A 21,864-nucleotide genomic window follows, 5' to 3' on the forward strand; every position below is an offset into this window, starting at 1 on the left:
ATTATAAGCTTTTTATCCGCATGCCTTTTACCCGTGTATCTGCGTTGTTTTCATAATAAATTATGTGTGTGCGATGCAATATAAGATACATCGATATTTAATTACCGCATGCCGCAACTTCTGTCGTATTGACTTCTTAGAAAACTATATTTATTTACGTAAAGCTTGGTATTTTAGTTGCGTGTTGTTGCAATATTATTTTATTTTATAGCTGAATTTCGAAATTGAAGGCAATTTTTTTGTAAAAATTTAACCCTTTTCCTTTGTTTCAGGCCTCACAGTTGCAGAAAATACCATCTAAAAATCAGGAAATTTTATATCCCTGGTTGCCTTTTAAATTTTGGAGAAAATCGGCTAATCTGTCTCCTGATTGGAAATCATGACTTATTTCGCTAGAAGGGAAATTTACCTCATAGTAAAATTAAATAATAGTAAAATTAAAGAATTTTTCGAGAAATTTTGCAAAATCTACAATTTAATTGTCCCTCAGTCCTGATTTTATAGAGAGATACTGTTGCTAAATTTCACAACCAATGAACTCAAGCTATATAGTCAACAATGCACATTAAAAATGTTCAGAATTCTTGGTCTGTAAATCTCTACTTTAATCTCCCGCCGGAGTAAAGTGCAAAAATTTACACTCCCTCTATTCCCAAATAATCTAAGTTTACCAGCGAAATCTTACATTCTTATCTACATTTTTCTAGACCATATTGATCCCTGGTAAACGTGTCATCTGCTGAAATCCTGGTGTGCGTGTGCGTTGTCAATCGTTTGGTCCTCGTGCGCGCGGTGATGCAATATCTCTTTGGGCGCGTATTGATGAAAAATGGACCATTAGTGATAACAAGCACGTAGTCGTGTGATGGTCGCACGTTCTAAAGTCCCTTGGGGCTCCCAAGGATCGCAGCCGTGAGCGATTTTTGCCAATTGGAAAAGAGCTCACCCACGCAATCTATTTTCTCTGCCGTTTTTATTTTTATTATTTTATTAAACACTCCTTCAGTTGACCTTGAGTGCGTGAGTTCACACACGCGCCTATAAATCTATTTATGTCTTCCAATATTGATTACTTATTTACTCTCCTGCTGTGAAAATTACGTATTTTCATGATCAAAAGCTTAAAAATTCTTTTTGAAATTAATTTTTTTCGCATCATTTGCTTAAAGCACTGCAGTAAGTTTTGATAAACGGTATAATATAGTAAATTATTTCGCAGAAACAGCTTGTTTTTATACAAAAAAAAACTTTTGTGAAAAATATTAAATGATAAGTCGATTTTACTCTTTCCGAACTTTGCAAAAATTTCCAAAACGTTTCTGCGAGTGCCAAAACATGTTTTAACGATTTTCCCACGTTGATACAACAAATTCAAACGAACCACTTGCTTCCTACGCGTGAGCTATCGAGATAATTGCGTGCAGTCGCGTGAAATTTCTCCAAAATGCGCAGAGGGAGCCGCAATCGGAAGGGCCCGTATGCCAAAGCAGCACCTGACGCGGCTCACCTGCGAGTTTTAGTAAAGGTGAGTCTTCAAAGATGGCATGCAACAGGTGGTTTCCTGCTGCTTCATTATCTGCTCTCTCCACTGACTTGCTTTAAAGCCGCGCGCGTCTCGCTGTCGTCGGATAGCCTTGGAATAATTTTATTATGAGAACGCGTTGCCCCGTACCTGAGGAAGGAAGGGGAAAGCAGGCTGCGAAGGAGCGAAAAGAGAGAGAGAGAAAAAAGACGACGGATGGACTGTGTCGTGTTCGAGAGTTGATCGTGAGTGCTGCGGCTCCTTAAGACCCTCCAGTCGCGCGTTTCCTTTTCGCGTGCAGTGATCCCGGTCGAGTTTCGCGGAATTAGGGTTTGCAAGCAGGTCGCGGATTCAGCAAGGGTTGCGTTGTGGGGCGCGGCTGCTGAGACAGGTGCTTCCAACGACGACATGGGGAGCCAAACGGCTGTAAACAAAAATGGAGAACGCACCCAGCAGGTATTTATGCGAGATTATTACCATTTTATAGCTAACAGCATTAATTTGAGGGAAAATTATGGATTTTGACACGATCACGTCTACAAAAATCCTGTTAATTTCATAATGCAGTCATGCTATTCAAAAATTTCATATTTTCACTATATATTTGAGAGTATAACGAGGAGTTGTTAATTTGGAGAGTGGATATTAACACACGTAATTGGAAAATTTGTGAATTTTACATTATTTTATTTAAGAATTATTCCTCACGTTTTCCAACTATGCGTATGTACCAAAATGCACTCTCCAAATTAAAAACTCCTCGTTATAAGAGTTTTCGCACTTAAAAACCAGTATTTAAAAGAGGGCATTAGAAATTTCATAGATTAATTCAGCGATTTTATGAGGTGGATTCGAGTTTCACCGAAACCAGGTATTATTAACGTTGACAAATTGTAACTCAAAAATAGAAGATACTGGTCTATCCACTGTGACAGGAGTTGAGCACCTTTGGCTAGAAACCACGAATTATCATGTAAACGAGTTGATAGACGAGGTACAGTTAGAGCGAAACTTGTTCTCTCCGATTTATTTATCTAGATCCTGCAGAGATAAATTTCTGACGAAAAGGGGAGATCAGATTCAGAAGTAACTGTTGACTCGCGGCATCTTCAGTGAAACATCTTGGAAAACACAATAGTTACTTGCACATAACTTAATTGGGCTTGTGTCAGCGACTCAACAGGAGGTGATTCTGTGAGCAAAATAATCATATGCAAAAAAATAAGGATTTTGTTTTTGAAAAACTGCGGAAACCTGTTTTCGAATGAAGCCGCACAAACGCGTTGAAAGAAAAGATCAAGTCGCTGGTGGGCTTTCTCGTGCACTCATTTTCCGCTGCTAATCGACGCGATGTCAAAATATATCATTCCTGCCGCCTTTAGTTGACACTTGTAGCAATTTATCAACGCGTAAACAAACGCACAGCAGCCACTCTCAGACTTTCAGAGCTGCATCGGCTCGTTCAATCATAATTCCGTAATTGCCCTATCATTAAACGAGGCTGCGCGTTCAATTAAAAAAAAATTGAGAATGCATACTAATGGTGCGGCGATTATGCAGCCGGCTCGAGCTGAAAAATCACGCAGGCAGGGATTTGCCGAGGGGGTGAACAACCTGGAGCAAGTGCATTCGAGACGCTGACCTTGGCACATCCATCCATCTTCACCTAGCACTCTTGGTCCGATTGATCCGTCGCTAGAAATTATAACTCTCCGTCTCTCTGGGGGTTTCACTTAATTGCTAGGCGCGGTAGTCGCTATCAGCTTAATTGCAGGGAAATATTTTCCATTTTATTGCCACTCGGAGAATATCGTCTGGGTTGAAAAAACAAATCCTGCAACTATGTCTTAGGAATCGCCTAAGGTTCAAAACAAAAACTCTGAGAGGCCACAAAAATGCGAAACTGGATTAGAATATAAATTTCCAGGTCATTTTGATTGTGCTATAAAATTGATTCCACAATGGCTACTCCAATGGGTAATTAACGAGGAATGGAGGTCTAAAAAAAATAAAAATTGTAACAAGAACAACAAATCACACGGTCAGCAGTTTGTTCGGCCCCGCAGGCCTCGGATCAGAAGAACTACTTTGCCTCCAAAACAAAATTCATACCAAAGATTTAGCGGTAGAGAATTTAATGAGCGATCGTTGAAAACGTCCGTCTGCACTCAATTCTGAGTGCAAACGAAAAAAGAAACGTCAGCAACGAAAGTCTTGACAACCCTACAGCTTCCTGCGACAGAAATTCAACTAACAGCACGAAGTGAAAATTAATAAAATTTTCGTATTCACTTTCGTAATGCACTCAAAAATTGTTCTTTTTTTCACACCTCGTCTTTGGATTTGCAAAATAATTTAAGAAAAAACCTTCAGTGGTTTTATTTTATTTTATTTCTGTTGTTTTTGTTTTGCTATTACAACGCGATTTTCATGCTCTTTGTGTGGTGGTTTTGGACTGACGAAACAAGACTGTGAGACGTTAAATATTTCCTTCTCACTTGGAGAAGTGATGCGAAACTTTGTTTACCGATTAAATGGAGCCGATTGCTGCCCTTTTTTCTCTCGCTGTGGCCGTTGATAATCAGACAAACAAAGCGCAAACAGGCTCTCTTTTGCATCCGCGGCTGAATAATGCGTGATGCAAGATAATTGTAATTGCGGTTAACGTGTAAAATTTTGATTTTCCGATTTAATCGAAGGAGAGAGTGCGCCAAAAATTCTTGAGAATTCTGGCCGTGACCAACTTTTAATTAATAATGATTGTGATTAAATATGATTCGTAAGTTTTTTAACATAAAGTTTTTAAAGCCGGTGGGCACAAATGAGGTTAATTAAGCGCATTCATTATTTAAAAAAGAGTCACTGAACAAATAATAGCATTATAAATTATGTGAGAACCATTTCTCCCAGCTGAATGCATGAATTTGGGTCATTCACAAGGAATTCGTTAAAAAACCTCACAGTCTTCAAACTCAAAAAGTGATCGATGATGAGCAAAAAGCATGCCCCGGGTGAGGATCGAACTCACGACCTTAAGATTATGAGACTTACGCGCTGCCTACTGCGCTACCGAGGCTTGCTGGCAGGGTATAGGAAAAAAGCGAGTATTTATAGACCGAGTTTGTTCCTGAGCTAAGGTGGATCAATACTAACTGCGGACGGGGCAAATGAAATAAAATATATAATATGCTAAACTCTCTGATAATATTATTTGCGATTGCGAGTGCAGCTCATTCATAAGAAAATATGAAAAGTTTAATTTTCTTTAATTTTATGCGGTTTGAAATATGATTTAAAAAATTAAGGGTTCATTTTCTCAAAATAATTATAAACATAATAGTTACAGCAATTTTGTAATCATTGCCGCGTAACTTTCCTCATATCTAATCGTTTCCTTAATTTTACTTTCTCTCCAATTAAGAAATGAACCAACACAAAATCGTTTCCGCTGAATGAAATATTGACTTGCCTCTTGCCTGTGTCCTGTGTCATGTAAGCGACGTGCACATTTTCTGATAATTTACACGGTTTTCTCTTTCTTTAATAACTAACCAGAGAAATTTATAAAAAGTAATAGGATCCGAATGATGCGAACCCTTGTTGGTATGGGTCTTCAGATACCTTGATGAAATTTTGTGGAGGTGCTGCTCTAGTTGGATCCTACAATATTAGGGATTTTTAGAAAAATCAAGTTTTCAAACGGTCGTAACTTGGCTTCTGGTTCAGATAAGCTTAAATTCTTGATGTCTAACATTAGTCCATAACATGGTAAACAATTTGTGATCATTGACGAACTTGGAGGTCAAAGGTCAAGGTCACAGAACCTAATTGTAAAAATAAGAAAATTCACCGCATGTTGAAGGATGCAATTTTTCAAGTTTTAAGCGCCAAAATGTGGTCCATTTAATGGAGAATAACATATCAATAAATGGTGTGTGGCATGTTTTTTTCTTTTTCAATATATTCAGATTAAGAAGTAGAACGGGTTTTTTTGGGGGAGGGGAATTTGCACACAGAAACATGAGGTATCCTGAAATTTGCTTCATTTTGGCCAGATTTCGAGCAAGTTTGATGTTAGCATGATTAATCATGACTAATTAAATTTCTGAGAGGCAGGAGGTTGGGGGTTGAAACTTATCCCCTGCCTCCAGGGGTGGCTTTTTGGGCTTTAACTTTACTTTGCTTGAAACATGAAGTTCTTGGTGTCAATTCACATTTGTTTCGCCATCACGAATTCAAATCTGGACTGTATTTTGCTGTATTTTAGACCGTGTCTTTCACCAAAGCAAAAATGTTCAACTTTGTTCGGGTTCCCCTAAGCACGAAAATTAGAGAAATAAATTTGCTTCGGTAGTAAACCGTGCTATAGTAGTTGTAGCAAAAATATTTCCAGATGATTATATTACATAATATAAAAAATTTAAATATTGACTCGTTGGCTTTATGCTAAACATCAAACCACTAGCAATGAAAGAGATGAATTTTCATGCAAATCATCGGTGCCCTTTTGACTTTGCTGAAAAATAGAGGGGCAACGAATAATAACAAAGGCCGAGAATTCCTGGGATTGCATCCATCCGACAAGATGACAGAACACTTTCCAGCAGTTCACGCCGAGCAGCCATGAAGCTTGTCATTAAACACCTCTTTTGCGCTTTTTGTATTATGAGCACACAGCACACACCTCCTCGGCGCCGCGACGAGATTTGAGTTTTATCAAAAGGGAAACACGCAGCCAGCCGCCCAGAGCGGAGTGAGAAAATTGAGTCATTGGGGTCACGGCAATTTTATACTTGGCGCCAGTTTTTTCCTCTCTTCCTGAAAAACTCATGACCTCCCGAAGGGCATTATTAGTCCAGTGAATTAGCACACGGCGCGTGCGTGGATTTATGCAAATAACGCGCAGAGTCACGACTCAAGAAGTGCGATGCCAGAAAACCGCGCACAACCAGAGCCAAAGTTGCTTTTGTTTTTAGGCTTTTGATCGCCGGCGTTACGAAATTTATCCCGGAATAACGATCGCGCCAGATGAGGCCGCTTCAACCCGCACATTTTGCCCAGGCTTGTGACGGCGACAGTGTAAATGAAATTTATTGAGCGCCCAAGTGGTTAATATATTCTGAATCGCTTCATGTTGCTCCGCGCACGCCGTTAAAAGTGCTCGCAATGTTTGGCTTTTCAACAAAAATATTTTTCCCACATGTTCAGTTATGGACACTGCTGGGCGGAACCTGATTAGTGGGCCCATAATTCTTATTTAACTTGTGATTTTCAATAACATGGATTAAACAAGTTTGGACGAAGGGATACTCCTTTTTGAGCACCGTATACAACTTGACCACACAAGTGTAGCGTAATAATATTACCAAAGAAATATTAAAATTTGAAAAATATTCATATTCTTCAAGCACAAATATTTGGAAACGAGCACGTCCAGCACCAAATCAATCTCAGGCCAGAAAAAATTGTTCTCTAATTTTAAATTCAACCCACCACAACAAGTTTAGTGCTTTGAACACAAGTCACACCTCAAAGAGTTCTGGATTTTGCTAGGGTTAAAAAATACATATTACTTAACAAAGATTTAAATATATTTTTGTAATGACAATCAATAGGGCTAAAAAATGCACCTTCTGAAACAGATTGAATTACATAATTTATTTGTAGACCAAAATTTCCTTGCAGGTTTTTGCTATATTCGATAAAAGTAGATCGTTTAATTTTATATTTAAAGAAATGGGTTTAAATCACAGAACGAAAGGGATGGAAAGTACCTCATATATATCGATTCTACTTGTTAAATAGGATTTAAATGAATATTTTCACGAGTCATGATTAAACAAAAGCTGACATCACAATCCCAAATTTCAATTTTAAATTCCAGAAGGAATGGGAGCGTGTACTTTTCCAAAATGGAGATTCAGAATTTGTACAGGAACTGTATATTCAAAAGAAATTAATCTGAATCGAAATTCATCTGAACATATTTAGTAATGGATGGAATAACTGTTGCATAATATTTAATCATTTTAAACATAACAATTCGCTCTTCAGCAAGCCGGTCATGCAGAGCTGCTCCGAAATTTCGAACAAATTCCCTTACGAAAATACAATATTGAATAAATTCTGGCCAGAGAAATTCCAGTTTTTCGGGCAATAAGCAAATTCTGAATCACCCATTTCAAACAAAGAATATTATCACCCGGATTTTATTCCTTTGGAGCTCCATAGCTCGCTGTGAAATTAAAATTTTCACCCGATAGTCGCTGAAAAGTGCACAAACTCGATGAAAAATCAAAATCTTAAAAATTCAAAGGCTATGCATTGAAGTTAAGTTTTCAATGTGCAGATGATAGCAGTTAAGCTGTTTAAAAATACCTTTTATGTTGCGGCTTTGGGTTTCGGCAGGAAGTTTTGCGGCACCTGCCCATTAATTGTGGTGCCGGTGGCTGTTGCTTGGGGTTAGTTAGCCTTTAGCCCTTAATTAAAAATTTAACGCACTAATAGATTTTCCGGTGCTAATTTACCGTTCCAAAGTTACGAAGGCTGCTCGCTCGCTTGCTTGCTGCCACAGTTAACGCAATTATTATTACCAGCGGTGCAAGTGGAAAAAATTGGCTCGTGACCGTTTTCGCGCCTTGTGTCTGCGGGAGGGACGAGGAAAAAATATAATTTGTAACGATCCAACTTTTGCATGCATATATCGCACGTCGCCTCGTTCAGGTGAGAACGTCTCTGGGGAGATCACGATCGGCGCTTTTAAATATGCATGCCGCATTGTCTTGCGCGCCTTGCCTGCGTGCACTGAGCTTTTTTTATGTTCGAGTCTCTAGAGCGCCGAGAGCGAAAAGTGTGTGTGTATGCGCGAACATAATTTCGAACAGTTTCGACCCGAGATGCGTGTGGGTTCTATATATTGTGTTGGCAGTTAAAGTGTTCACACACACACACAAAACCTTCTTTCGCTCGCCATTCATCGGTGACCTTTATTGCCGCTGCTCTGCTTTCATTTGCATGCTCAATTTATTTTATGAACTCGCGTGTGCGCGTTGAATTGTATACAAAAGTGTGAATTCATGGCGCGTTTTCGCGGCTCTGCACCGTCTGGCGAAACGAGCACATATAAGGCCAGATTTGCAAACAAAACATTTTTACAGTAAATTTTCATAAACATATATTATATCTACATTAGGGAGGAAAAAAATTTGAAATTGAGATTAAGAAATGAGCTCAACCTCTAATTGCGGTAATATTTCTGTTTGAATAATAGATCGAGTTTTAGATTCGATCCACTTGAACCATTCAAAGCGTGTTCGTTCTATTTATTGAATGCTATATTAATGGAAAAGATTGATATCAAAGTAATTAAATTGCTATTACCGCAGCAGCGCACTGCGATAGTCGTAAAACGCAAATAACAGGACCTGCGTGACACATTGAAGTGGCCGGTGGTCGTATTGAAATTGTTATTATGCAAAAGTGCAGTTGAAGATCTCAGGAATCGAGGTCTGTGCTCATTTAAACAGCCAGCAGCTAGTGTCCCATAAATAAGTCGGTCCTGCGCGAGGCAATTAAGTGGACTTTATCGTCTTGGAAGTACGGTACACGCTGATTTTCTGCTGACATGTCATCTTCATTACCGGCTGCCGCGCCGCCGAGAGCAGCGAGTTGCATTGAAAAGCACTGCACAGGCCGGCGCGATGAATAAAGTAGTCTGACACGGCTGTGCGTCGTCGGGAGGAAAAGCACAGCCTTTCACAAGAGTACCAACCTGGTGACGTGATAAATTCATTTAATCTTAAACCGCTGCTGAATGATGAATGCGCGAGCTGAAACCGCGTGTTAATTGAAAAGAGCTGCTATGTAGTAGAAGGACTCGAGTCGTGGAGATAAAATTAGTAATTTTACTCCATTGGGAAAGGTGCAGGAGATTACGACTGCAAAATGCGCGAGCAGCCACGCAGGTGGAAATTATTTTTATGGAACACTTCTCGCGTGAAAAATTGCTGTGCGCAGCGCACTTGAGTATGCAAAGTTGGTTGATGACATGAACAGCTGAATTTATGGCCTGTGTGCGTCTGTGAAACATGAAGCTTACTTAGAACTCCGATGCCCGCTTCTGGGTATTTCACGGCAGGAAATGAAAAATGATGCTGGGAGATGTCTTAAATGAGCACACAATCCTTCTTTTGTTGTTTCTGGATGAGATGCTCGTTACTAAGGTTTTAAATTTTTTAAAGAATGCGGGTTAAATTTTGTCAGTCACAGCAAATTTCCTGGACTCTGCAGAAAAAAAAACAATGATGCATTTACACCGTTTTAACTCCGCGAGGCTTTTGAATGCTATGTTTCACAACGCACGCGGTCACGATGTTGCACAGAAATGTTTATTAGCACCAAAATAAAGAGCAAAAATAAAGCATTTTCCATGAGAACGGAACAATAATAATTATTTCACGCCACCGATAGTCCCAAAGCGTCAAGACAAAATGTGCCAAAATCATAAAACTCTCTACAGCTTAAAGGCCGGTTTAATGCCGATGCCACTCCAATTATAGGCGGCTCCACTCATTAAACGTGCAATGTGCACATGGAAAGTGCAAAACAAACAAGTTTCGCTCTGCCTAAGTAAGTACTCGGTGATCGTAAAATAAGAGCTCAAAATATTATCGCAAGAGATTTATCAGGCGGACAACATATAAGAGTTTATGGTGGCGAGTGCTGATGAGATATGCAATAAAAGTTTGTCCGGTGATTGCACGGCGCTTGTTTTAATGCGATTTTAATAATTAGTGCAATGAGAGAGATGCTTCTTAAATTCTAGGGGAAATTATACTGTCGGGGCTGTAAAAGTAATCCCAGCTGAGTAAGAGATGTTGTCCGGTTTGTTGTGAGCATGAAAGTTGCATCATTACTCGAGGCGCTCGATTTGCTGCAGCACAGAGAGGCCAACAAACCACAAACCTTGATTTCCTGCTTCTTTACTTGGTATTTAATATCATGCCTGCATCTCGCGCGTCCAGCAGGTGATCAAAATAGCATTTTCTGTATCGATGGCAGCTCTCCTCCTTCATATTTTCCGAGAAGTCAGCCATGCGCATGCAGAACTCTGTTGCAAAAAATCCACTCCGATTAGTGATTTGTAGCCTCGTGTTTAACATCATAGGAGCTTGGGCTGATTGTGGTCATCTTTTTGCCTCCCCTCACCGAGGTCTTGATTTAAACGCCATGCAGACATTTCGGCATTTGTCCCTAAAAAGCAGCTGGTAAAACAGCTATAAGTGCAGTGCCTCCTACCCGCGCGCCCATTGATCTATTTCAGCATTTCGAGTCATTGAACTAACCACCTTTTGCCATCTTTGACTTTGGGATCCCAGAAATGCTCAAATATTTCCCATTTCCTTGAAAATGCCTTGGAAACGGGCTTGTCTTTGGGAAATAACAGTATCACCCTTCTCTTTACCTGCACTGAATTTTTCTGTGCACTTTTTACCGACAACAATGAGTTTAAGAGCTAAAAATATTTTATTATTAATTATTAACTTTGGAGCGAGAAGCAAGGCATGAAAGTCGCAAATCATGAAAAAAACCTTTGCGTGAGCCGTTTTGTGCAAATGAATTACGTCTGGCCGTACTAAATTTCCACTGCACTGATTTTAATCTAGAAAAATGATGCTAATCTCCAGTCGGTGAGCACAAACGAGCGAACGAGCGAGCGAGAAATTCAATAAAAGCAGGCAACTAACTGCCGAATCGGAGAGGTGCAACGCACGATTCATTAATGGAAAAGAAGACGCGCGCGTGATTGTATTTTTGTGTGCCATTTCTCACAGACGCCTGCCTCTCTTCTATTGTAAAATAATATTATTTATAATATCGTTCTGCAGCATGTGCTTATTTGTACCTGGCTGTGAGTGAGAGGCGCATTTATTTATAATTTCGACTGTGCGGCGCCGATCGGAGATTTGTATGCGCAATTCCCTTTTATTGGCCTGTCAAAAGCGCGCAGCACACATGTGTATCCAAGAAGATAAAATTGTGCGCACGTATGCCAGCCACCTTGCCAATAATTACGTGCCGGCTTGTGCGAAATGAAACGACCTGGCGCCGTAAGGAGCGCGTCAAAAATTAAATGTTCGATAATAAGCGAACGTCAATATAAAACACAACAAAAGTCGTGATTGCAGCCATATACAGAAGATAAAAATCTCTCATCGTTCTTTAATAGTGCAATTCATCCTTCCCACAAGCAATAACATTACGTTTTAAAAATAATCAAACCATGCTGGGTTCTCAAGAAACTTATTCCAGTAAGATAGAGAATGATTAATTGCTTGCTGCTTCAGAAATTTATTTTAAATTTAAATTCAACCATTAATTTTTTTCAAAAACATTTTGTATTAGTGCAGGCATTTGAGAAGATACTCCCGGGTTCACAAATGAATTAAACCAGAGTGACTAAATGATATTTAAAACTCCTGTTTTGACCTTTCAGGTCTCATCAGCGGCACTTTTAAGTAAAAAACCAATCATTGCTGATTGTGAGCAAATTTTGTAATGAAAGCAAAAGTGACAAAATACTTATGGTGCGACGAAATTCCCTATAGTAAAAATTTCTTAATATCTGTTACAAGGTGAGAAAAAGCTACTTAAAATCCACAGAGCCATTGAAAATACTGTTTGTTTAAATTTGCAAAATTTATTGGTGAAGGTTTGGTGAAGGTCAGTCCAAGGCAGACAAAACTTACAAACGTGTTCGTTTAGAGGTTTAATCGTTTAATTTTCAACTCATAAATACCACGAAATATGGCTATGGTGGGTGAAAGCAAGCTATATATTACGTTCTACTCATCAAACAAATTTTGAGATCTAAAATTCGTTTTATAACTGTTCTCAAATTAGGCCCTATTTCGAACATTGATTATTTGTACGCCTGCGAAAGAGCGTGCTCGTTGTAACGGCATTTATTGCAGCCGCCCGGTCCGTTTGTGTAAAATAATGATCACCATGCAGAGGTAGTTATATTATATTCTCGATTTTTGCTTTTTTGCAGACACCGCCTGCGTCATCGGCTTGAGCCTGTTCGTCCGATTCATCAGTAGTCCGCAAGCAAAGCCACCTGTGGCCGCACTGAATCCAGAGGAAAAGAAAAAACTAATCGTATATAATGTACGAGGAGGAGTTGGAAGTCGCCATCAAGGTTCGTAATTTATGACCACCCTATTCTCTCGCCGGCTGTTAAAATAGGCCCAATTTGACTGCCGAGCGCGAAAATAAAGGCTAGAATATTCGTTCGACGCCATTAAAATTTGATGCGCCCAGAAAATCAGCGTGCGGCTCTTGATCTTTGAAAAGAAATTGTATCTTTCGACTATGCGTGGCAGTTTTTTTGCCGAGTCAAGGCTTACATAGGCTCTTTTCTTCCTCACGTGCTTTGGGCAGAAGAAAAGAATTCAATTAAATCTCATTCCTGCCACGAGAGCAGTCAAGAAGTCTCCTTGGCGCATTTTTCAAATGAAATGCCTCGGAAATTTCTCTTTTGTTGCGACGTATATAATATGTTTGAAATTGCTCCGACAATAACTTGAATGAAATGGAATCCAAAGGTGTACAATTGCGCGTCGATTATAGAGACTACTTTTTGTACCGCACACCAACTTAACCTTATACGTGCAATGAGATTTATTGTTTTTAAAAACAGTTTCAAAGTCACTTTCCCTTTAAAGAATTTCCAACTTGTGTTAGAAAATGAACTTCAGAATTTTTATTCAAATAATATTCCTTTTACTTCGTTCTAGACGCATCTTGTTACGTTAAAAGTAATAACGTTTAACTAGCCCGGAGTTAGCTCACAAAGAGCCATTTTAAAAATAGCGATAGAAACTTTTGATGTTATCCTAAGTCGGCCCCTTTAGCCACGCGATTGAGCAGGAACGACAAAAGGAGCATAATAAAATGATAACTTAATTTGAAAGTTATGTTTCAAGCCGTCCAGCACCAACGTCATTTACTCAGCAGACCAATTAAGGCATGTTAATATTTGAAAAACAGGTATAATTTGCAATACTGCCAAGCTCGAGTCGCAAATTTGCATCGCCAAACATTTCGGCTTGGGACACTTCAAAATTAATGAATCCCGCAGACCAGATGGGTGTATAATAAATGCACGGGCGGAGAGTGAATAACGAGGAGGGCCTCTTTATATATCAAAACACATCTTGAGGTGACAGTCAGAAAGTATATGAGATAATTTAAGTCCGTGCGTCACTACACGTTATTTCATGCTTCAAGCAATCAACGACCCACTTGCACTTTTGCAAGTCCACTTTCCGTTAAGTGCTCAACTTTTCAATTACAAAATTCTGCTTAAAACCTTGACTTAAATTTTTTAAGATTCCTGCAAAATCATCTCGACTTCGGTTGAGAAATTGCTGGCAAATTTTTTGATATTTTCAACGCTACATGGCTGCTGGTTGCACGGTCCGCCACTCACTCTGATAAGCCTCAGCTGCCGTGCGGCGATTATGATATTCTTCAAGTGCGTAGCTGCAGAGGACGCGAAGAATAATGCCTCGAGCGAGAATTTTGATCTTTTAGCGTCATATAAGAAATAGCAAGCCTGCTGCTTACTTCATGCTTCAATCCCCAGCGTGAGTACTTTTTGGGTTTAATTAAAAGAATACATAAGTTGGCTGGCTTGCGGTGAAGGATAAATGAAAAGTACAAGAATCACCGTGATTCCGACTCCCAAGAATTGCGCGGTTGGCGTTAAAAAGTCATTATCCAGCTTTTTGTTTAGATTCAAAGGTTTAGCTAAAATGACGCATTAGGATTAAGAATTTTGACCATGTCATGGACGCCACGACGCCAGGCAGCTCAATTTGTAAGATTTTTTAGAGTTGAAAATGTCTAGATTTAAATCGAATTAGAGCCATATGTCCAGGAATATTGCAATATTTTACTTTTTTTGGGTGGACAATGGGGGTTGCAGGGTTGGCACCAAAAGACTATTTTGGCTATCTAGGGGAGGTTAAGACTTAGTCTAGCAGTGTGCGGTTTTTAAAAATCTGAGCTTTAGAGGCCGAGATTTGGGCGAGCAAATATTTTTTGAAAGCCCGCAGAAAAGCATTAATTTTATGTAGTTTTTATTTTTCAATAAAAATCAAGGTAATTTAAATTCCATTTCAAATTTAGACCCATTTATCCCACAATTTGTACGCTCTACAAGTTGGCTATATCAAAATTAATAAATTCATTTTCAAAGTTGAGTTCAATTTCAAAAATTCGATTTTAGTGACCTCGACTTTTGACCTACCAATTTGAGGTCAACAGAAAAGTTTTACACTTGATGAGACAAGTGAAACGAAGACCGATTTTGTTGTTCTATACAATCAAGTAAACTGATTTGGAGGAACCATAGAAGAACTCTCCATAAATCGGAAGTAAAAGTCTATTCATTTTTTATTACAAACCAAAATGCTGCTGTAAAATATAAATTGCATGTTTTACACGGTATGACAAATAAATGCATACGCTGAACCATCAATTATTCAGGCGTACAGGTTTAAAAGTCGAGGTAAAAAATTCAAAGAATCGAAACCAAGACACAACCTGGAAAGACCGCCTGAAGGAACTACAGCTTGTTCTCTTCATGTGTGGCTGGAACAAATTAAATACCTTTTGAAACAACAATGCTCCCCTACAGCTTGCGTCCGGCCGAGTAATTATTTTCGAGTAATGAGCGCAAAGCAAGCCCAGCACACAACACGCTATTTGTTCCAATGACATAAATTGAAGAGAAGAGAATTTCTTTCAGCGCAGCGCAGTAATTTTCTTCAGAGCCCTTTTAACGATTCTCCCGCGTTGATGCTACATGTGTGTCGCGCCTCACAATGAAGTTTGTTGCTTCTTGGAAGGCGGCCAGCAGAAGGCGAGATTCTTTCATTATATTTGTGTTGCGACAAAGGCATTTTCTTTTTAACAAAGATGTGGCGTGCAACTTAAAGGGCTGTAATGGCCTCATTCTCTTCACCGACCCCTTGATGATACCTTTTTAGCTGCACTTCATAAATAAACGAAGGAGAAAAAATCCCTGTTGAGATATATTTTGCTTTATTGTTTATTGATACACGAAGCCTGTTAAATAATTATTTATTCAAATTAATTGTTCCTCCGTTTTAGAATAAATTATACCTTCAAATCTACAGCATAACTGTTTGCATGTCATTATGAATAATTTACATTTTTGCGTGTTCGAGTCTATCGTGGGTTAACGGAGGGTGACGACGCTGGCGGAAGAGTGAATTCGGTTGCCTCTCTGCAGACCGAGGCGCGTAATCGTCCTCCACGTTTGAATAATCTCTTCGCACATTCAACCCAAACAGCTGAATTCGGCCATAAATGTTGCAGTTTAATGGACCGTGCAAATTAAGACTGCGGCAGACAGACATGTTCGGGGTTAAACGACTCTTGCTCTTGCGCAAAAAGAAACGGAAACCCGCGGCGTTGCCTGTTTGATGGATTTGCGAAAATGGTTGCTGTCGTAAAAGATTTACAGCTTTCAGTAAGCTTGAATACTCATAAATTCAGGGGGATTGTGGCAAAAAAAAAATGAAAACACGTAATTTCAATTAACTTTTTTATTGTTAAAATTCGTGCTCAGTAAAAAAACACTAATCACGCTTTCCGTGAAAGCAAAATTAAGATCCCTGATATATTTTGAAATTACGAAATGCAAAATGTGTGTATGCTAATATATCTCTGCTTCATTTAAGTCTGGGGCGTTTTTATTTCTAATTTGGAGTCGCAGCTAAGCTTTTTGCATAATTTCACTGCGGGCCTGCTGTTCACTACGCACACAGCGAAGCGGCTATGCAAATTTCGCTACATGAAGGAAGCGAAATGCACCTAATAAAAACTTGCGCAAATTCCCTGCTGTTGAATATTTCATGGCACGCCCAATTAATTAACTCTCCCCGCCCAAGAAATTCGTTCTGTCGACTTTCCTGTCCTTGTAGAACATTTTTTCTTGCTTAACTCGGGTAAAATAAAAATGACACCAAATTTCCTGTGACAAAATGTGCATTTCAATTATAAAAAACGTAGCTTGCCCACAAAAAATTTAAAACGCACCTAGAGTAAGATTCGATAAAGTTCAGAAGCATCCAGTTAACATTTTTTGAAGCGCCAATGAAGATGCTCAATAAATTTATTATTTAAGTGTGGCGTCAATACGAAAAATTCCACTGGGGCAATTCGTGTTCCAGCAAAGTCGCATATATGAATACGTGTTCGTAGTAAAAGGCGGGGGCCGTGCTTGTGTTCAATACGTTTTCTCTTCGTCCCACCTGCGGCGGTCATGTGCGCTCTGCTACAAAGAATATTATATCCGCCGCAGCAGCCAGCAGCAATTACTTATTGCTCATGCACAAGAACAACCTTTTATTATTCTGTGTGCATCGCCAACTTGGACCGTGCAACATTCTCTAACATTTTGTGCAGGCAGACGAGTGTTCCTTTTATGTTCGTCGCGCTGCGTTCCGACGCTTCATGCGGGCAAAAATATATTTATTGCCTTTAGGGCCATCATTATGGTATAAATGCGAGAGATTCACCGATAGTTTTAGGGGGGACAATCAAATGGGTCAGAACAAAAATACATGACAGTCTGCGCAGCTTCCGCTTCGGGAGGTAGACAACTTTTGCAGGAATTAGGCGGGAACGTCAAAGAAGCGGTTCGACAAGCCTCGAGTTCGATTTTGTCCGGATGTGAAACTCGGAGAGAAATTGGGAGTAGCAGCCCAGAAACTCTATTTTCCTCTGTCAGTGTGAGAACTGCGTTTGCCATTAATTTTGATTTGATGAGAGCTTTCTAATTATAACACATTCGCTTTTCTATATGTTGGGTGGTATCCTTACTTTGTGCGCTTACGTGCTTAATCAACCGCAAATTAAATAAAAATAGAGAGCCGAACAAAAGAAACAAAAATATTTCTCAAGCGATGAAATATCCTGCATTCTAACATTTTCCGTTTTACAGCCAGGTATAAAAATGTCTGAAATTGATAGCTTTTCCAAGGTTCTCCTTCACGCTAAAATTCACAAATGAACGATATTTTTTCTGATAAAAGATCTTAATTATCGCGAGTGTCCAGAAAGTTTTGTGATCAGCGGTCGATTTCTCAGCAAGGTCTTTGTCTCCTCTCGGAAAACCAGTCTTTTTCTTGTCCAAAAAGAGGAGGCAAGTCTAGAGAGGAGGTAAAAACACGACGTATATGTTTCAGCATTCCAACGCCGGCTGCCTTTTAATTGTTATCACGGCGAGTAATAACGCGTTTGTGGACTGAAACTAAAGACAATTTGTGGAGGAGCGGAGGTCCGTTCCGACTCAATGGCGCTTTCCATACAATTTCAGCCGCAACTCGCTGCACGAACAGAAAAGCACTTTTGTATTAGGTACAACTGCCGCTAATAACAGCTGCCCGCTCTGTTATTTTCAATTATGAGCACCAGACTCAAGATCATCCGAGAAGTGTGTAAAAGTGCCCAAATCGTTTTTGCTCCTCAGCCTGCTTTATCTTTTGAACCTTGCATCTTCTTCTCGTCATGATGAAAATTTCTCTTACAAAATAGGTTTTTGCCAAAGAAGCTCTACGCCTTTGCTTAATGAGAAAAGCTTTCGCTATTTTATGAGAGACGAGATCCAATCAAACCGTGAACGGCGTTTTTAATAAAGAAAAAGATTAATTTATTCTTTTTTACACGCCATTGAAGATTTTCAAGGCGTTAAATTAGATTAAAAATGGAAAAAAATGTTTTTGATTTTATTAAGTGCGGATTAATTCAGTGTAGCAGTTGAAAACGCCAATTTCCTCCAAAATTTACAGCACTTAACGGTGTGTATGACACTTTTCAGGGAAACTCTTTGTTGTGTGAAATAAAATATGATTTTAAGTCCTCACCATTTCCTAACTGTATATGTACAGCTAGCCACTTTTCTCAATCAATTTTGACTTCAACTGAATCGTTAGGGATTTTTTTCATGCAATGGCAAGAAGGAATTTTCGGGGATTTGCGCAGAGAATCAGTTAGCAACGTGTAATAATGTTATTTTGGATGATTTCATCCTTTTTCTGCCTTTTTGAACACTTATCTCGAGCGGCAAAGTAAATTTAGAGGGAATTATAGTTTTCGAGGCAGCAAACGCTGTATCTTTTTTGTACCTTCACTTTTCGTCTGGATTATTGCGCGTTCAATCTGGCTCCCAAGGAGAGTGAAAATTAATGCGCGGAACCGAGTCAGCAAAATTCGCATGGAGCCGTGCAGACGGGTCGCTGAGTTTGTACATAAAATAGCCTGCTCATTTCGCTGCTGTGTACACATGTACCTAGCTGTGTTTATAAAGCGCATTATGTCATCAGTGACGTTATTTGCACAAGACTTTTCGGACGAATGCACTTAAAAGTGATGCCTCTCGCTCGTTTCATTGCCCGAATTCCGCTCACTCAATTTTTTGCTCATTATTTGACGTTTTATTCTGTGTCCCCGCAGGTGGTGATTGTCGGCAACGGAGCCGTCGGCAAGTCGAGCATGATCCAGAGGTACTGCAAAGGCATCTTCACGCGCGACTACAAAAAGACCATAGGTGTCGACTTTTTGGAGCGCCAGATCTCGTGAGTACCGTGTTTATTCTGCACCAGCAGTGTGTGCCAATTAATATTTTTTTTCCACCGCTTGACTGGAGTATGCACGGTGTGTAAAAGTCTCTCACATTTTGTGATTCGGCACAAAATCGTTTTTAAAATCTCTTTCCTGCTTGTCAGCACTTTTATAATCGCGCGCGACTTACGTATGTGAGCAGAAATTGAAAAGTCATCACAAAAAATCGATAAAATTGAATTTAAAATTGCTCACAAGTTGTTGAGCAGAAAATGCTGCTTGTTGAAGCTATATTGGAAACTTTGAGTAACGACATTGTTGAAATTGTGCAGCGAGATTCAAATTGTGAGAGAAGTTTGTCAAGAAATGATGATCGCCGCTTTAGGTATCATTCTGACGCGTTTTATATGCGCAGCCAGTCCATGTATGGAGCAGTTAAAATGTCCATAAAGCTTGAGGCACTGACCTTTAGAAGATGCAATAAAAGTGAATTTATATTGCTGATATTAAAACTCGCTCCGACTATTCTTCGCTTGAAAAATCTTCTAATATCTGCAAAACCAGCATTTGATGAAAAATAACGGAGCATTAAAACTTTTAAGACTCAGAAAACATACTAATTGGCAAAAAATATAGATTTGGAATTAAATATTTTAAACTCTTTTAGACTTTTTGGCAGTTTAAATTGCATGATTTGAGCTCATCTGATGGTCACGCAACGCTTGGAAGCTCAGAAAAAATAGTCAACCGTCTAACTTTATAAATAATTTTTGTATTTTAATTTAACTATTAATTTTCTGTTATTAATTTAAAAAAAATGTTTTAAATTGTAATAATTGATGTTGTGCAGACTTGGTGGCGAGGAAGTGCGACTGATGGTTTGGGACACGGCCGGCCAAGAAGAGTTTGACGCTATCACCAGAGCGTACTACCGCGGCGCTCAAGCCTGCGTGCTCGCGTTCTCCACGACGGACCGCGACTCCTTCGAAGCCGTCCGCTCCTGGAAGAAAAAGGCAAGTAGTATTAGTTTGTGTCGGCCTTTTTGCTGCCAAGCTGTTTTCAATTGCATGTCTGCTATGAGAGTGCTGAGCAACCCGAGATGGGACGAGTCAGACACATTGCAGCTAATATAAAGAATCTTTTTCTCTTTTGTTCGTGTACTCTTTTATTTTCTGCATCGCTGAGAGCGTGGGAGGACTTTGGTTCGTGTTCCCATTGCGGCGTCCGCCAAGATTTTACCAACTGATAAAAGAATAATTAAATTTGCAGGTGGAAGACGAGTGTGGTGAGATACCGACGGTTCTTGTCCAAAACAAAATCGATCTCGCTGACCATAGCGTTGTGGAACCGTAAGTTTATTATTCTAAATTGTAATTTAATTTAGATTTGGCAATGAATTATATTTTTAAAAAAAGTTGGAAATACATGAATTAATTTTATTTCTTAGATTTTCCAGGTCAATTAAAATTTAATTTAAAGTACATAGAGCTTACAGGCCAACAATTAAGAACATTTTGCATTGTTGACTATTGCAAGAAGTTCATTCAGTTTATTGTGTGTGAAATTTAGCACCAGTTTATCTCTACCATGTGCAATAATGAAATCAAGACCGAGCTACAGTTACATTTCTGAAGTTTCTCGTTTTATTTCGCTTGTTTTCGAGACCTTCTCGCCGCAATCTATCCAACGTTGTGCGAATTTGGAGGAAAAATCCCTAAATTGTGAAATAAATCATAATTTTACAAAAAGGAGTATTTTTTTCTGCACGGCCGCTTAGAAGATTTTCATTTTTAAAAATGATTTATTCAGGGAAAAAATATTTCTTAATAAGTACTTACCTATTTTCTGAAAGTTTTGCTTTTTCAGAAATTGAAAATTTATTTCAGCAGCTTTTTATAAAGAAAAGGTGATGTGCACTGAAATTTTTATGGATTTCCAGAGAGGAAGCAGAAATGTTGGCCCGTTCGCTGGGCTGTCGACTATTTCGAGTGTCTGTGAAGGAAGACGTCAACGTGGGTCCTGTTTTCCGTCACTTGGCGGCATGCTGCCTTGAAGAAATGCACGCAGAGGAAGAGGCCATGGGAATGGGTGGATACCAGCCACCGGCGATTAGTAAGGCCAATTAATTCCGCTTTACATCGTTAAAATTCTCGGCAAAAACATTAAAAGTGGTTTAATAATGTTAAATATGAAAATTACGTTCCGGCGGAATGCTAATTATTTTTTTTGTTTCAGGTGCTTTCAGCCTGCCTGTGTCACCGCTGCACAAAGGCAGCAAACACCATCACCACCATCACGGCGCAATAGCAATTAAGTCGAGAGGCCGGAGAATTTTCCGAACCCACCACGCTGGCAAGAATATGCTTCGAGGCGCGTGTTCAATTATCTGAAGTGAATTAACTTTCATCAAAATAACTTTGTGACAAACGTTTAAGTGTAGCAAGACGATCGATGACATTCTCTGTCAAGTGAGCATTAAATAGTCTCAGTCTCAGTGCCGATTGTGAAAGACTCTAGTGTGCGGTGGGCGAGGACCGTCGGCTTTTATTCGTCCAGCTAGTGCTCATTTTGTAAATGTGTTGAAATAATTTGAATCTGCACCTTGCATTTCCTACTCTTAAAACGACTAACTTTTAGCAAGCATTGAAATATATTTCATGGATATTTTTGGATTTTAAACACCC

The 21,864-nt window shown here is 39.3% G+C and overlaps 1 protein-coding gene and 1 non-coding gene across 3 annotated transcripts; one reads left to right on the top strand and one right to left on the bottom strand.

Annotated features, from left to right (window-relative positions):
* The first annotated feature begins 1,673 nt into the window (after positions 1-1,673).
* Positions 1,674-21,859, top strand: Rab23 (RAS oncogene family member Rab23). 2 transcript variants are annotated; one of them, XM_065484838.1, is made up of 7 exons: positions 1,674-1,978; positions 12,576-12,722; positions 19,073-19,194; positions 20,031-20,193; positions 20,450-20,529; positions 21,120-21,292; positions 21,416-21,859. In XM_065484838.1, the coding sequence occupies exons 2-7, from the start codon at positions 12,690-12,692 to the stop codon at positions 21,568-21,570; spliced, it is 726 nt and encodes a 241-aa protein (XP_065340910.1). In that variant the 5' UTR covers positions 1,674-1,978; positions 12,576-12,689; the 3' UTR covers positions 21,571-21,859. The 2 variants fall into 2 exon arrangements, with proteins under 2 accessions (XP_065340910.1, XP_065340911.1); XM_065484839.1 differs by lacking the exons at positions 1,674-1,978; positions 12,576-12,722 and adding an exon at positions 13,995-14,172.
* On the bottom strand, positions 4,526-4,598 carry TRNAM-CAU (transfer RNA methionine (anticodon CAU)). Its single transcript has one exon. It is a non-coding gene; the product is annotated as a tRNA-Met (tRNA).
* Positions 21,860-21,864: the final 5 nt, after the last annotated feature.

This window comes from Cloeon dipterum, chromosome 3, assembly GCF_949628265.1.
Source record: "Cloeon dipterum chromosome 3, ieCloDipt1.1, whole genome shotgun sequence".
Classification (NCBI taxonomy): domain Eukaryota; kingdom Metazoa; phylum Arthropoda; class Insecta; order Ephemeroptera; family Baetidae; genus Cloeon; species Cloeon dipterum.

Bases quoted from the DNA above. Each gene is read 5' to 3' on its own strand.
- Rab23 (XM_065484838.1), top strand. From the start codon at position 12,690: ATGTACGAGGAGGAGTTGGAAGTCGCCATCAAG. The intron at 19,195-20,030 runs GTGAGTACCGTG...GATGTTGTGCAG, and splicing joins TTTTTGGAGCGCCAGATCTC to ACTTGGTGGCGAGGAAGTGC. The intron at 20,530-21,119 runs GTAAGTTTATTA...ATGGATTTCCAG, and splicing joins GACCATAGCGTTGTGGAACC to AGAGGAAGCAGAAATGTTGG.